This window comes from Aspergillus tubingensis, assembly GCF_013340325.1.
Source record: "Aspergillus tubingensis WU-2223L DNA, scaffold_9, whole genome shotgun sequence".
Lineage (NCBI taxonomy): Eukaryota > Fungi > Ascomycota > Eurotiomycetes > Eurotiales > Aspergillaceae > Aspergillus > Aspergillus tubingensis.
Genome location: NW_023336283.1, coordinates 308,374 through 322,940, shown reverse-complemented (window position 1 = coordinate 322,940; position 14,567 = coordinate 308,374). Strand labels below are relative to the sequence as shown.

The 14,567-nt window shown below is 50.0% G+C and overlaps 7 protein-coding genes across 7 annotated transcripts; 1 reads left to right on the top strand and 6 right to left on the bottom strand.

Annotated features, from left to right (window-relative positions):
• Nucleotides 1-90: 90 nt before the first annotated feature.
• AtWU_08194 (putative ubiquitin conjugating enzyme) lies at nucleotides 91-780 on the bottom strand (the record flags this gene model as incomplete). Its single annotated transcript, XM_035503302.1, has 3 exons — nucleotides 91-347; nucleotides 443-535; nucleotides 624-780. The coding sequence occupies 3 exons, from the start codon at nucleotides 778-780 to the stop codon at nucleotides 91-93; spliced, it is 507 nt and encodes a 168-aa protein (XP_035359195.1).
• An 891-nt stretch (nucleotides 781-1,671) lies between these two features.
• Nucleotides 1,672-2,814, bottom strand: AtWU_08193 (uncharacterized protein; the record flags this gene model as incomplete). Its single annotated transcript, XM_035503301.1, has 2 exons — nucleotides 1,672-2,613; nucleotides 2,671-2,814. 2 exons carry the CDS (start codon nucleotides 2,812-2,814, stop codon nucleotides 1,672-1,674), a joined length of 1,086 nt encoding a protein of 361 aa, XP_035359194.1.
• A 2,768-nt stretch (nucleotides 2,815-5,582) lies between these two features.
• On the top strand, nucleotides 5,583-6,505 carry AtWU_08192 (RTA1 domain-containing protein; the record flags this gene model as incomplete). Its single annotated transcript, XM_035503300.1, has 2 exons — nucleotides 5,583-5,736; nucleotides 5,793-6,505. 2 exons carry the CDS (start codon nucleotides 5,583-5,585, stop codon nucleotides 6,503-6,505), a joined length of 867 nt encoding a protein of 288 aa, XP_035359193.1.
• A 768-nt stretch (nucleotides 6,506-7,273) lies between these two features.
• Nucleotides 7,274-7,944, bottom strand: AtWU_08191 (uncharacterized protein; the record flags this gene model as incomplete). The annotated part of the gene is made up of 3 exons (XM_035503299.1): nucleotides 7,274-7,385; nucleotides 7,482-7,702; nucleotides 7,780-7,944. 3 exons carry the CDS (start codon nucleotides 7,942-7,944, stop codon nucleotides 7,274-7,276), a joined length of 498 nt encoding a protein of 165 aa, XP_035359192.1.
• Nucleotides 7,945-9,527: 1,583 nt separating this feature from the next.
• On the bottom strand, nucleotides 9,528-10,408 carry AtWU_08190 (CFEM domain-containing protein; the record flags this gene model as incomplete). The annotated part of the gene is made up of 3 exons (XM_035503298.1): nucleotides 9,528-9,857; nucleotides 9,909-10,268; nucleotides 10,328-10,408. The coding sequence occupies 3 exons, from the start codon at nucleotides 10,406-10,408 to the stop codon at nucleotides 9,528-9,530; spliced, it is 771 nt and encodes a 256-aa protein (XP_035359191.1).
• An 824-nt stretch (nucleotides 10,409-11,232) lies between these two features.
• On the bottom strand, nucleotides 11,233-11,784 carry AtWU_08189 (fumarate reductase 2; the record flags this gene model as incomplete). Its single annotated transcript, XM_035503297.1, has 1 exon — nucleotides 11,233-11,784. The coding sequence occupies one exon, from the start codon at nucleotides 11,782-11,784 to the stop codon at nucleotides 11,233-11,235; it is 552 nt and encodes a 183-aa protein (XP_035359190.1).
• A 1,066-nt stretch (nucleotides 11,785-12,850) lies between these two features.
• Nucleotides 12,851-14,308, bottom strand: frdA (putative FAD dependent oxidoreductase; the record flags this gene model as incomplete). The annotated part of the gene is made up of 1 exon (XM_035503296.1): nucleotides 12,851-14,308. One exon carries the CDS (start codon nucleotides 14,306-14,308, stop codon nucleotides 12,851-12,853), a length of 1,458 nt encoding a protein of 485 aa, XP_035359189.1.
• Nucleotides 14,309-14,567: the final 259 nt, after the last annotated feature.

Below are 14,567 nucleotides of genomic sequence, written 5' to 3'. Positions count from 1 at the left end.
CGTCTCTGTTCCATGTAATTCACATCAAACCATGACTGGATGGTTTGACTCAAGGTATGATAAAGGTAAATAAGGGAAGGAGGAACTCATTTACTCCTCTCCCAGACTATCACGTACGCACTTGCGCACCTTCTTCTTGAACTCTTTCGGATCTTCCCGCCATAACCGTGCGGCCTCGACATTGGCGGGGCTTTCATCGTTGGGGCTGGAGAGCATGGAGATAACGGAGAGGAGGATCGTCTCAGGCGTTTGCACGGGGGACCAGCGCTCCGCGGCGGACTCGTAGCCGTACTTGTCTTCCTCCGGGGGGTGGAGGATGGAGATGCAGACGTCACCGTTGGGGTAAACTGTACAATTGTCACAGTAAAATTAGTATTCTATGATTGTCTTGTGCTTTGGAGAGAACTCAAGGGGAGCTAGGAAGGTACAGGGTGAGGCGTACTGTTCGGATGGTACAGAGGCGTCTCGAACTTCATTTTCGGCGGCATGTGAGGGTAGTCAGGAGGAAACGAGAGACGAGCACGGAAGAAACCACCTATCATTCATTTGAATCAGTCTGAAAAGCTCCTGAAGAAAATTTGGAGATGCTCATTCAAGCTTTCTCCCACCCAAACTTTACTCACCGCCATACAACTTGACATCATCGGAAATCATGAGCATGACCTCCCATTCAAAGACATTGTTATCGACCAATCCGCAGCTGATTCCGGGGATGTCCTTGTCCGACTGCATTTGCTGCAGTTGGCGGGAGAGCATGCGACCTGCTGCTGTTGTGGCCATGGTGGAGAGAGTATACCGGGGAGGGGTAAGGAGGGGGAGAGGAGGGGCGTTGAGCCGATAATACGATGAGGGGATGCAAGAGGGGGTGGAATGGTGAAAAGAAGGGGGACCCTTGATAGAGTAGAGTGTGGCCAAGAGGGTAAAGAGTAGAGGAAGAGGAGGAAAGAGGAGAATAGGAGGGACTACTACCCTGAGGGTGATTTTAACACAGAGAGCAAATGAGCAGGAGGGAAGGTAAGTAGACCGAGGGTCACGAAGAGACTGGCAGTTAGTAGTAGTGAGTGAGTGGATGGGAAAGAATCGCTGCCGGGCGGTGAGTGGGGGAGCGGGGTGGGCTGCGATAACAACTCAAATGGTGCGCCTCGGTGGCGTTGCTCTACTACTACTTGTAGTAAGTAGTATCCGTGAGTACCTGGCGGGTATGGCCAGTCCAGTCTATAATATATGACTGGTCCAAGGCAAGTCGAGGATGGTGCAGCAGACCGGTAAAGATGGTAGTCTACCCTCCTGGGAACTCTCACTGTATTGTTTGTACGTAAACTACTATAACGCTTACTCGTCCGGACCTCCGCAGGACTATCCCGATTCTCCCAAGTCCCCTCTTGTGTCACACGCCATGCTTATCCCTGCCCGATGCGACGGGAAGGGCAAACAAAGAAATATGGGCGATAGGGGTAGCTGTAAGAATGATCGCCAACCACTCATCCGTGCACGAGATGGCTCAATTTTAATCGCATTACACAGGTTCAAACTACGTCATGGATGGAATATGGATTATCATGTAAGCGCTATATCATCAAACACGAGGACTTATGTATAGAGTCATGCAGAAGAGCAGAGTCGTAGCTGATTGTTTTGGATCTGTACACACTTTAAGGCATTCGGCTGTAATTAAGCGTTGTTTCCAGCGAAGCCATAGGTGACCGCTCCAGCCCAAACCTGCGCAACCAGCAGAGTGGTGAAGAACGCAGCCACAGCAACCTCGATAGCGAACCCTTTGCCGATGGCCTTGACGAAGCGGACCAGAGCAGGCCGGTCGAAGGTCTTCCAAGCATCCATGATGCTCAGCTTGCCGCTGCCGCCGACAATGGCGGGAGAGACCTTGCCGCCGAAGGAACGGTCGAAAGGCACAATCGACTCATCCTCCTCAGGGAGCATAGACGCAGCCACGCGGATGAAGATGGCCCGGGCGGGAATAGACACCACGAAAGAGAGAAGGGCTGGCAGGGAGACGAGCGTAGCAGCGCCGGCGAGAGTTTTGGCTGGGGAGTCACCGCCGGAGGGGTTCTCAATGTTCTTGAAGCCGTTGCAAGCGCTGATCAGGATCAGGGGAATGTAGTATGCAGCATTGGTGACGGCATGTTCGAAAGCAACAACCGGAGCGATCTTCTTCCAGGCAGCGAAACCGGGGATCCGCTGGTAGAAACGTTTGGGAGAAGGCTCGGAGATAACAATGTGAACCCACGCCAACTGCAGGTTGGCCAATGCGACGCTGCAGATCATGCCGACAACAAACTGAGAGAAGAATGCGTTGATGGAGAACGGCATCATGGAGAAGACCAGCCCTTGTGCAAGACCATAAGTGAGGAGCATGCTCAAGCCACGGAAGCGGGAGAGGAAACCGGCACGGGCACGGAGGTGCTGAATCGTGGTGCGTAGTTTGCTGGTGATGGGCATCGGAGGGGGAGCTTCGATGACAGGCTCGGTATCAGGCTCGTTTGCATCGACAGGCTTGTTGGCGTCAAGGTTGCCATCGATTCGGACGTAGACATCGGGGTTGGAATCCTCGACAGCGGCGAGGGTCGGGATCAGCATTCCATAAGTGTACTCCACCTGAGAGTACGTGTCAGTGCCCGTTAAGAATCATCTCAGAGGCAGTATGCGGCTTACCGAAAATCCGATAGCGATAAAGGCGAGGACAGTGAAGACAAACAGAGCTGACAGCCATCCTGCGAAATGGATGGTGGGTTGGTTCGGGGTAGGCTGCTCCAAGGCGGCCTCCACACCTCGACGGACGAGGGAAGAGATGGTCATGATTGTGTAAGAGTCAAGCGAGGGATACGACGGCCGGATAGAATTGATGATTTTGATGGATGCGATATAGAAAAACAGCGAGTCGGATGGGAATGAAGCAGCGAGGATGAAGAGGAAGCAGAGGAATAAATGGGAGAAGGCTCGCCCTCCAGGATCAGGCGGCAACAAGCAATTGCAGGCAGTAACAAGGCTATTTTGGGACTAGCTACAAAGTAAATGGGCGGCGGCTCGTAATCACGCCTGCTGTAGTGGGGCTCCGCGTCACCACCCGCCAATAAGAAGGCTGCCGATTGTTGGCGCTACTCCAAGTCGGGGCTTTCTTTGCCCGGACGCTATCATCCTCCGATCCGAATGCAGTTCTTTTTTTCTACCAAGCACGCTACAATGGACCCTGGCATCGCCGTTATCACGAACTGGTGTTAGTGTGGATTGCCTGGACCAGTAACGAAGGACCCCCGTGCAAAACCTGGCAGAAAAGGGGCACTTCAGCTTATCGTGTTCGGGATAGGGTGCACAAGTTGGCATATCCTTCAAGCCTACCAAAACACAATGGGTTTCAGCCACAGCGTTTCAATCACCAATTATATAGGCTTGGCTTACACCAATCAACTTAGATGGTTATATCGCTCGTATAATATCAAGATCCGGATTCACAGTTATTGACATGTTCTGACCAAAGAAGGGCGTCGCCACTACCCCAGAGGTGATCAATATTCTTGGTGAGTCCGGACACCAATTGGCGAAGCGATGGCACCGATTATGACGCTGGGCAGGCACTAGCCGGTTATTCTAGCGGTTAAGAAAAGTCTCGTTGAATCAGCGACATGTTCTCTTCATAAAGCATATCCCCAGCACTACTACAGACAATAAATTCTGCTTTGGTTCCCTCAATCTGCGTCGACGACCTCAGCAACGGATGGCAGGAACTTAGTGTCCATGCCCCACGGCGCGTGAGATTATCTCACTTGCACTTTCAACTTGCGGGTCTCATTATCATTCCGCTGCTGGGATGCTAGTCAACTGGCAGCTACCGACTAACTGCCAAGCTTCACATACGATTAACTAAACAGGAGATTTGAGCTGATAAGGATAAGCATATGTGCGGAGGCCGGGCCGATTACTCCACTCTAGTGGTTGGAGTGTAGCTATAAAGCCTGTCTGGGGTTATCGGAGTATATGCCGGTGCCGGTCCTTATGTGTACTATATAGCATCAAAGCTGGCGTAAAAGAAGCATGATCAGGTACTCCGCTTTGAAAGTAAGCACGATACTCAGCGTTATCTCCGTTCGTCCCTGTTTTGGCCCTGGACAGATGGGCAATTGACAGATGCTTCTCATGGAAAGGGTGTATGGAGTCTGGGCAATCTCTGCCCTGAGTTTCACGGATCAGGTATCTACTTCATCTGAATATTCCAGGCCTGGTCATCTCACTCGAAATACTGGAAACCAAAACACGAACTGTGCTTTTGACGGTTAGAAGGCAGTTCTGGGCTCCATGCTCAACGATTAACAAGTTAATCATCAGGAGCGCGTGGCCTTTGTTTGGTTCTTTCCCCGAATGTTTTGGGCGTACACCGGAGTTGATGGACAGCGGAGACTGAATCTATGGCGATCACCGTGCTGGCCGTTTTGATGACCATACTTATCCATAAAAGCTGTTTCAGGCACAGACACATATGCACCACACAGAATATAAATAGAGATATCCCCACACGTCTCCCGTCAATGTCTCACCTCACTTGTCTCTAGAAAGACGCCAATTGGCCTACATTTTTAAGCTGGTGTTCGAAGAGACCCGTGCTCGACTGATCGGGTATAAGATACGAAAAACGAAGGACGGGGAAGGACGATCATCCCGAAACTTAGATGTTAATTATTTTTATCAGTTGCTCCACGGCTGATGTCAAATTTCCTCTCTATTAATCCTACTTATGGGCGAAGACTCTGAGTATATATGAGTCCATTCAACCACAATCTTCATAGCTGGAGAATGAATCACCATCAAATTACGTTTCTTAGCAATTAACATCCCCGCCCTGACTGGCTTCAGGGTCATGCTTATTTCACCGAAATATCCCCGCTGGATGATATTTCTACCAATGTGATGTACCATCAGTGGGGGAGTTCCTACTGTGCCGTCTTACTAGTGGCTGGGCAGTCTTGGTAAACACAGTAGCCTGCCCTGTTGGTAACCCTGTTGGTAGCCCTGAGACAGCCGGAGGACCCTTAGACTTGCGAACCTGCAGCATTGAGATTTTTTCTTGTAGCACCGTGTATGTGAAGTTATCATGGGACATGAGTGTAATACTGTCAATATTGTTTGCGATCTTACTGTACCAAATAAGCTGCAATATGAATTGTATGAAATTGTAGGTAATATGATAACAGGAATCACCGTAAAGGTATGGTTTTTCATTGCTTTTGTGATGAATGAGGTTGATATCCACATTGAAGCTTTGACTACTTTACAACGGACCAGTCACCTAGTACTACCGGTTACCCACCAGAATCACTCTCGGGCTTTCCCAAAATGTTCATTGAGCTTACAATGGTAACCATAAGAACCCAAGCCCTGTGGATATCTACGGCGCCCCTGAGCGGAGAACGTTTAGCTCCATGGCATAAACGTGCAAGCTACGCAGTGGAGATCCACCTGCCCAGTGCGTAGTGTTTGTTAAATACTTATTTAATACTCTCTGCCCTCCAAGTTCTCTCATCTTGGGGTTCAACTTCTGCTTTTCCAAACGTCTCAGACCCAAAGCTCCAATCATGTCGAGTGACTACAAGCTCTATGACTATGAGCCCTCTGTCGGCGCTGCTATTATCTCTGCCGGGCTGTTCGCTGCAACCTCCCTAGTGCATCTTTTCCAATTGATCCGTAGGCGAACATGGTGTTTTGTACCATTCGTTATTGGTGGCTTCTGTGTGTTCCCTCATCCCTCTATTCCTTCACTCTTCTAATAAATTGGGCCTTTTTAGTCGAAACATTCGGATACATCGCACGATACTTCAGCGCCAGAGAGACCCCCGATTGGACCGTGAAACCCTACGTCGGACAAGAACTGCTTCTCCTTCTAGCCCCGGCCCTATTCTCCGCCTCCATATACATGATCCTGGGCCGAATCATCCGCCTCCTCGACGGCGATTCACACTCTTTGATCCGGCCATCATGGCTGACCAAGATATTCGTGACCGGCGACGTGCTCTCATTCTTCATCCAAAGTGGCGGTGGCGGGATGATGGCCTCTGCCAAAACCCCAAGCAAGATCTCCTTGGGCAATAACATCATTGTGGTCGGTCTTATCGTTCAATTGGTCTTTTTCGGCTTCTTCATAATCGTCACTGTGGTATTCCATCGCCGTATGGCTGCTTCACCGACTGAGGTTTCCTTGACTTTCACACCGCCATGGCACACTTATATGCGCATTTTGTACACAGCTAGTGTTCTGATCATGATACGGTCCATCTATCGTGTGGTGGAGTATGTGCAGGGCTCGGAGGGCGTTTTGAAACAGAGTGAGATGTTTCTGTATATTTTTGATGCTGTGTTGATGTTCTTGTGTTGTGTTTTGTTCAATGTCATGCATCCGAGTCGCATTCTCTCGGCTCGTCCAAAGTCTTATGGCAAGATGATGGACATGGAGGAGGATCAGGTGGAGATGCTGCGCCCGGAGGCGATGAAAAATTTTTGACTGTTTTTCTGCTTTATCGATTTATGATTTCCTTCTCGTTCTTCTCCTCCAGGTTTCAATGTACTCATTGGTTGTCATGCATACTGCACCATTCGGTCTTCCCCTATAAGCCCTATGTTCTCCAAGTAGCACCCGGAACTCAACTCTCGTATTCCACCGCTCTGTCCACTCCTCTCTCTATAAAGGGAAAAGATACGAACAGACGACCACAATACCATCCAAAGCAAATATTTTGTCATCTATTGTAAGTGTTTGTCGTAGTCGTACCCATTACCGCTTATGGTTAGGAGGTGAATGAAAGTGGAACCAGCAAAGTGATAAGGAGATTAAACTCAAAAGCTCTAAAATAATTACTTTGTCCTCGATCTAAACTATATGGAGATGAGAAAACTAAATGAGTATTGTAAAAGTAAAGTGGCAGCCTTGTGCCGTTATTTTTAGAAGGATGTGGGGTTTCAATCCGATCCAAAATGTACATTGCGCTATATTGCTACACCTGGATAAATAGTAATAATTAGTTGTTCAACTTAAATCGGTTTATTTCTGGTCGAGGCTTCTGTGGCCTAAAAGAATCATCACTGCAGCTAAATACAAACGAAACACAATAAAAGTAAACCTGTATGTAAATGGGGTGACCACATACGCGAGTGTCTCAACAGAAATACATTCTTGAACTCTCGCGATGTCTCTTTTCTTCTCCCCTTCTATACATTCATGGTTCCATAACTACCATAAAGAACGGCAATATACCGTAGTACCCTCATACCCTTAAACAACCTCCCCCTTCACTTCCTCACTCCCATAAGTCTCAACCCTCCCATGAGCCTTGAAATACCGATAATCCAAGACACAAAGATACGACAATAGACCTACAACACCACTATAACTAGTCAGTTTGATTCATCCACAGCATCTCCTTATCTTCTCACTCCCATGAGACACATAGATGCACAACCAGAAAAATAACAAAACTTACCACAACACCAACGCCAAAATAGCCACAAACGCACCCAACGCCTTACTAGCGACACTACGTCCGCCGTTCGCGCCCATAATACTGATAATAAACAAGGCGAACCAGAACACCGTGTCGATTATATCCAGGATCATGTTGGCTTTGAGGCTGGCCCATCGCTTGTAGCGGACTTTGTAGGTTGTTAGGATTTGGTAGGTGAGGAAGAGGGCGGCTTTGAGGCACTATCCATTCGGTTCAATTGTTAGTTCTAGTTAGTGTAATGGGATTTAGGGGTTGTTTATAAGAAGGAGGATTGTACCACTGCTATACCCCAGATATTGGTGCGAGTTGCTGGTGTGCCTGGGGTAGCTAGTCGGGCGATGATGAGGATGAAGGTCAGAGCGATGAGGGATGCGATGAGGATGTGGAGGCGACGTTTGAGGAGGGGGCGGGGAATTGTATTGATGAGGTTGGTGAGGTTCATGTTTATTGTTTAGTGCTTGATTCTCGTGAGAATTGGGGAGTAGTGCTGGGATGTGGTATGGTATGAGTAAGTAGTATGTGAATTGTGTTGTAGATGGAACATCCGAACTAGGACCATTGGACTTTATAGATTATCTTCTTACATGGATTTGCCTTTCAATCTAGTCATTCTAGCACTATGGAACAGTTTAGGCATTCAGATAAGAACAAAAATAGCCCTTTACATTAAACCATGCTTTGCATGAGGGTGGTTGGTTAGTTCTCGTATCGGTTACCTGTTGAAGATATAGATACGATTGCTACCTTCATGCCTTCATGCCTTAGTGCCTTGATGCCTGTGGCTGACGGCAGGAAGAATATGGTCACCTGACCTAGTCTCACTTTCTTCGCATGCTCGGGGATATAAACCTTTACTTAAAGAGGAAATAATGAGGTATTTTTGTATGTTGGGTGTTTGTTAGTGATCTGGCTATGAAGCTGTAGAGCTTGTGACTGCAATCCAGGGCCATGATCTGACTCTTTACTGGTTCTTACTTGGTTTATGATTTGTGTATCTAGTTCGAGGCTATAGATCACGCAAAAAACAGGGATGGCAACTTACAACCTATGTGAAGGCTAACGGTATGAAAATCTTCTGAAAAGAAATTGTGAGTAGTAGCGATGTAGTGGTCACTGTTTGAATCTCGCATGAATCAGTACTAGTACTAGGGTCAAGGGCATATGATGATATATATATATATCCACACTACCAAGCCCACTATTACCTACTACTACTAGTAGTACTATGAAATTGTCTATTCACACCAAACCAGAGCTAACTACATAACGATAACCTTGTTGCAACGACCAACAAGTACCCAATGTATTCCGTACAGCGTGCAGAACTAGGTATAGGTCATGCCTTGAAGATAAATATAGAAAGACAAGCCCTCCACTAGAACCTTCTTTATAATCCGATTCAACCGCGACATGTAGTTGAAGTGTATCAAGCTATAAATAAAGAGGACGCGATAGACTTTCCGAAGCTAACATCTCCGCAAAGCCACAATCAGCTCAAGTCACAATGTCATCGAAATGCAGAAGTCTCGAGCTTATCGCGCATCCATTGCGTGGATGCTTACCTTCCGAGGTCCAGTGCGGCGGATTGACTGTTACACATCACATTCTGATGCCACTGTGCATAGTCTACGTCACCACATCATGAATACCCCTCCTTATTCCAGTCTATAAGCATGGTCACCATGCTGCAGCGACTCAAGATCTATTACGCGGCTTTGTTGATGATCTTAAGAGTTTATTGACTCATATTTTTAACCTAACCGACCGAGAAAGAGTGTAAATCAACCTGGTGATCCATTAAACCATCCATAAACCATCCATGCTGCTGCATATCCATGATTATGATCATGGGCAGTCGGCACATTATCTACTAGTCATTATGCTATGACCCATCCTATTAACATATACAAGCCGCAAACAAAGCGTAGAAGTCGTAAACCATAATAGTGAAACAATCCAAGTCAGGTTCTCAGTCCCGTCTTGGCGCCTGAAGTATCCAGGCCCTCAAGTCATTTGCCCAGTCACTTAGAGAAGGAACATAGCAGCGAGACCAAGAGCACCAGCGATTCCACTGCCGGCAACGTTAAGCTTGGGAGCAGCACCAGTGGTCTCGGAGGAAGAGGGAGCAGTTCCGGTAGCAGAGGAAGAGCCGCCAGAGCCGTTGGAGCTAGATCCAGAGCCAGAGCCAGAGGTAGAGCTGCCAGAAGAACCGGAGGTGGCACCAGAGACAGTACCGGTGCTGGTGCTAGTGCCAGTGATAGTGCTGAGAGTGGTCTGACCAGAGACAGTGCCGGTGCTAGTGCTCGTGCTGGTGATGGTGCTCAGGGTGGTCGCACCAGAGGTGGCACCAGAAGTCTGCAAGAGATTAGCTTCAGAATATTGGTATCACGAGTATACTAAGCTTACCGCTCCACTGGTGGTAGCGCCAGTCGTGGCACCGCTGGTGTTACCACTGTTGGTTCCAGAGGCAGACGAAGCACCACTGCCGGTAGCCGAAGAGGCAGAGGTGGTAGATCCAGCACCGCCAGCGCCGGAGCCAGTGCTAGAAGCACCAGTAGCAGAAGCGGAGTCGGAGCTGCCAGAGGAAGTGGGGCAAGAAGCAAGAGCCGACGAGACAACGGCGTTGGCGTCATCATTGGGGCAAGCCTGAGCGGTGCAGTCGCGGATACCGTAGCTGTAGTCGGGCTTGCTGCACAGGCAGGACAAGTCGCCGCTGGAGCAGCCAAGCTCAGAAGCCTTGTTGTTCATGTTGCTAAGGCACATTTGCTAGAGACGCGCGCAGGTCAGTAAGGTGCGTCAAGAAAGTCACATCCAGGTACACATACAGCGCAGTCGCTGACGGAGACATCAGCGCTGACCATGCTGGCAGCGGCCAGAAGAGCGAGGGAGAGCGAGAAGGTCTTCATTGTGTGTGATAAGAAGATGGAAACGTGCAAGAGCAGAAAATTGAAGAGCGACGGCGCGAAGAATGGGGTATCAACCGAAGAAGGTGAACGCGAAAGACAGATGATGGGACTGGATGGATTGCTTGGAGAGATAGAAAGGAAAGAAAGAGAAGGAGGGCGAGGGGACAAGAGCCGATTTAAAATGGAGGCAGGAAAGAGTCAACAAGTGCAAATCCAAAATCAGGGCCCGCAGCTTCCCCTGTTTGCCGCACCGACAACTCGATTCGTTCACTTCGGCGTTTGCCGTCAATCTACTAGTTTGGAGTAGTTGCGTTGCTTGTTTTTACTTTTCTGCTTTTTGCTTTTCACAATTTCATTTCATTTTTCATTTTTTAATTTTTATTATTTTTTTTTCTGCGAGTCGCTGGTTGCTTCTGGAGTCGATCAGCAAAGGCATCAGAACCCCATCTACCAGGCTACCAGCGCACCAACGTGGCTCAGGACACCGTCACGGGCCAGTCCATGCAGTCATGGCTGCTCCACCCTGGCCTTAATCTTGGACTAAAGGGAAGGGGCATCGTCTATCATGATCAGACCCAGACACCGTGGCTCAACTCGAATCCACTGTATCCCCTGCGTGCCTCTCATAGGCTGAAGGGAAAAACCCTCGCTTGCGCCGAGTGGCTGAGGATCTAGGGATTTGGAGATATCCCCGGTTGTTGATCCCACTTTCCCTCAACAATCCCAAGCTCCAGTCGATTAAGTTTTTCTTTTGCTAACCGAACTAGGGAGAAGGGCCTTTTCTCGCTTTGTTAGTGCATCTGGTTCACTCCTATTCCGCCAATTTACGAACCGGGCTGCCGACTGACACTAGAGAAGTCTAGATCTGACGACAGAGAGATGCTAAGGCCAAGTTTCGTCACACCACCTACGTCAGTGAGGAGGGGGATACTGGATGCCCAAGATGTGAATGCCGGCAGGCCAAGCAAGGCCAGGAAGTGGGCAGAGACTGGCATAGGGCCCTTGACCGACAGGATGCAGGGGATCGACGCGATGGGGCCGATCTTCGCCGGCTCAAATGGTGATTTGTGCTTCGCTCTGCCACTAAAATCAGCCCACCGCCGGTGTGGCTGACCCTCGCCCTCTTGAGCCACATTTGGCTGCCTCCGCGACAGGGCTGGGCCACTCACGACTCTGGCTGTCTCTCTAGCGTTGACGCTGGAGAAGAGTCCAGGATTGATTCGCCCATTGTCAATCGGACTGACTACAGAGCTCTGTGTATCACGGCGACTTGGCTCGTGGTACCACAGCAACACGGTTGTTTGGTCCGTTGTGGGGAAGCTGCTGAGTTTTCCGCCACCCACTAATTTCGATCTATTGATTGAGGAAGCTACCATTTCTCTCGTAACCGTGGGCGAGAGTCAGGACGGAAAAACAGTTCCAGGGCGCGGCCGAAAGGAAGGCTGGGGTACCCAGCCATTCCATTTCCCACGGGCTGCATTGTCTGTAAGGAGAAGGGGTATCTGCACCTTCCAAACAGACACTCAAAGTTCTAGAAGAGCGCGTCGAGTCGCCATGGACCGGTCGGTGCATTGGTGCATTTACGTGGGATGAAGTGTGCGTTGTATCATCACTTCCAAGTCCAAGCAGAAGGGAAGGGTGCCCACCAGATTGACTAACTCCGCTCCGTGGAGGCGACGACCCTAGTCGGACAGGGTAAATGTTTGAGTTGTGGCGGTGCGACAGCTCATCTTCTCTTTGTTGGTTTTAGTTTAGATTTTTTTTCTTTTTCTCCGGAATTCGACCGAGAAGCCCGTCCCTTCGGCGTCCTACGTCATGGGTCCCTGTGCTCAGGGCCTGCCCCCCGTCCATCAATCAACGCATCCTCGCAAGGGCTGCGGTGGCCTGCCCCAACGTCACTTTTATTTCACCTGCTCGTGGATGTAGGGTATCTAAGCACTCCAGTTTTCATGCAACGGCCCCATGATGCAATTAAGGGCGACAATGATCATCTTGACATGGTTCATGGAATCTTGGCGGAATTTCCTTCGAATTGGGATCACAGTGCGAAATGGCTGACTGCGAAGATATTACAGTGCGCTTGCATGCATTGTGCAGTGGTTCGACTCTTGAAACTGATCGGTTCCGTTCGAATGCACTGGCCAGATGTGAGATGTAATGTCTCATGACTAGTGCCTCGATTCGTTACACTGCTTGATGATGATTATCACCATCATCACCAAGTAAGGCGTTGAATGCGAAACAAGGTCATCGTAAAGAGATGCAGTAGGTTGCATGAACCGCGCAGTTCCCCAGAACTTTATACACAAGATCAAACAAGCAGTAAATTTCGATCAGACAACTGCCGTAGTAGCTTATTCAACAAATTTCACTGTAGCTTGCATAATACATAGTATCACAATAAATTATCACAACCACCAATCTCTCCCACCAAGCATACCCTCAGGAACATGTCTCCTTCAGTCCCTGATAATAAGCAGCCGCTTCCTCTCCGGCAATGCGACCGAAGACCGCGCACTCCAACAGCGACGATCCCCCCAACCGATTCTGGCCATGGAGACCCCCGGTAATCTCGCCGGCCGCCCAGAGTCCGGGAATCGGCTGCCCCTGACCGTCCAACACCTGGCTGCGCTCGTTGATCACCACGCCTCCCATGGTAAAGTGAACAACCGGGGTAACCTTTCCTACATACACCACCGACTCCGGCTTGATCTCCCTCAGCGTCCAATTTCCAAACGACTGCCGCCCAAACTCATCCTGCTTCTTCCCAGCGACCACATCCGCATACTCCCTCAGCGTCCCCTCCAGCGCCGACATCTCCCCCAACTCCCCAACCGTCGTCTTCTTAATCAATCCCTTCCACATATAAAATCCCAAATGCGACTGCAACGCCGCAGCAGCCCCCTCGTCCAACACCAGCTTCACATCCCACTGCTTCGCCTTGGTCGGCAACCTCTCCGCCCTCCCCATAACCTCCCCCGTCACCTTCTCCCTCGTCTCCAACTCATTCACAAACCTCCTCCCATCCCCAAGCACAAGTATACCCCCCTCCCCCCTCAACGCCTCCGCCGCCAATATCTTCACCATCGCCTCCGCTTCCTCCTCTCCCCCTCCCACAAACCCCGTCGGATGCACCTGCACCTGCTCCATATCCACCACCGCCGCCCCAACATCCTGCAGTAAAGGCTGCGTCCCTTCGCGCTGTTCATTCGTCGACGGTATCCCCTCCAAATCGGGCCGATACTGCGCTAACAGCCCTCTCGCATCGCCCGCAAACCCTCCACTCGCGACAACGACAGGTCCGTACGCCGTCTCTGTCTTTGTCTGATTGCCCCCTCCCTCATTATCCTGGACAGTATACTCCACCCCAACAACCCGTCCTCCTCCCCCTTCTTCTCGTAGAATCCGCGTAACCCGTCTCCCTACTCCCATCCGACAATTCTTATCGTCCGATACCCGTCCTAATAACCCTTTGATGATATCATACCCCGGTGTCCCCTTCCCACTTCCCCGATGCGTCCGCGATACACTATGTCCCCCGAGTCGAGTGACCCGACTCAAATCGACTCCGATGTCATCCGTAAGCCAGTATAGCGCGTCCGCGGACTTGGTTGTAAGTGTGTCGATGAGTTTCTCGCGTCGGGTGCGCTCTACCCCTCTAGCCGAGGTATATGGCCCTCCTGCGGAGAGGAGGGTATCGTGTTGGAATGTGGTGATGGAATCCGGGTCGAGTTGGTATCGTGTCGGTGCGGCGTTGATCCCTGAGGAAGCTTTGATGCTGTTGCCGCCGGGTTTGGGCGCCCGGTCGAGGAGAAGCACCGGGATGTGGTGCGTGAGGAGTGTGCTGGTGGTGGTTAGGCCCGCCAGGCCGGTGCCGATTATTATGGTTTGGGGGGTCATTTTTGATGTTTTGGATGGATGACGATGGTAGTGGATGTTGTGTGTAGGTTGAAGGTGTAATTGTAGTTGTGATGGTTTGGTTGGGGTGGTGAGGGGTTATAGTAGTATTAGTGACGGGATCGTATGATCTGACAAGGTGGTGGTGGTGGTGGTATGTTGCGATGGGTTGTACGATCGGATGGTTTGAGTCCGGATAAGTCAGGGCTCTTGAAGGTACTGTGAGAAACAACGTGATTGGGAATTAATGGACGCATGTAGG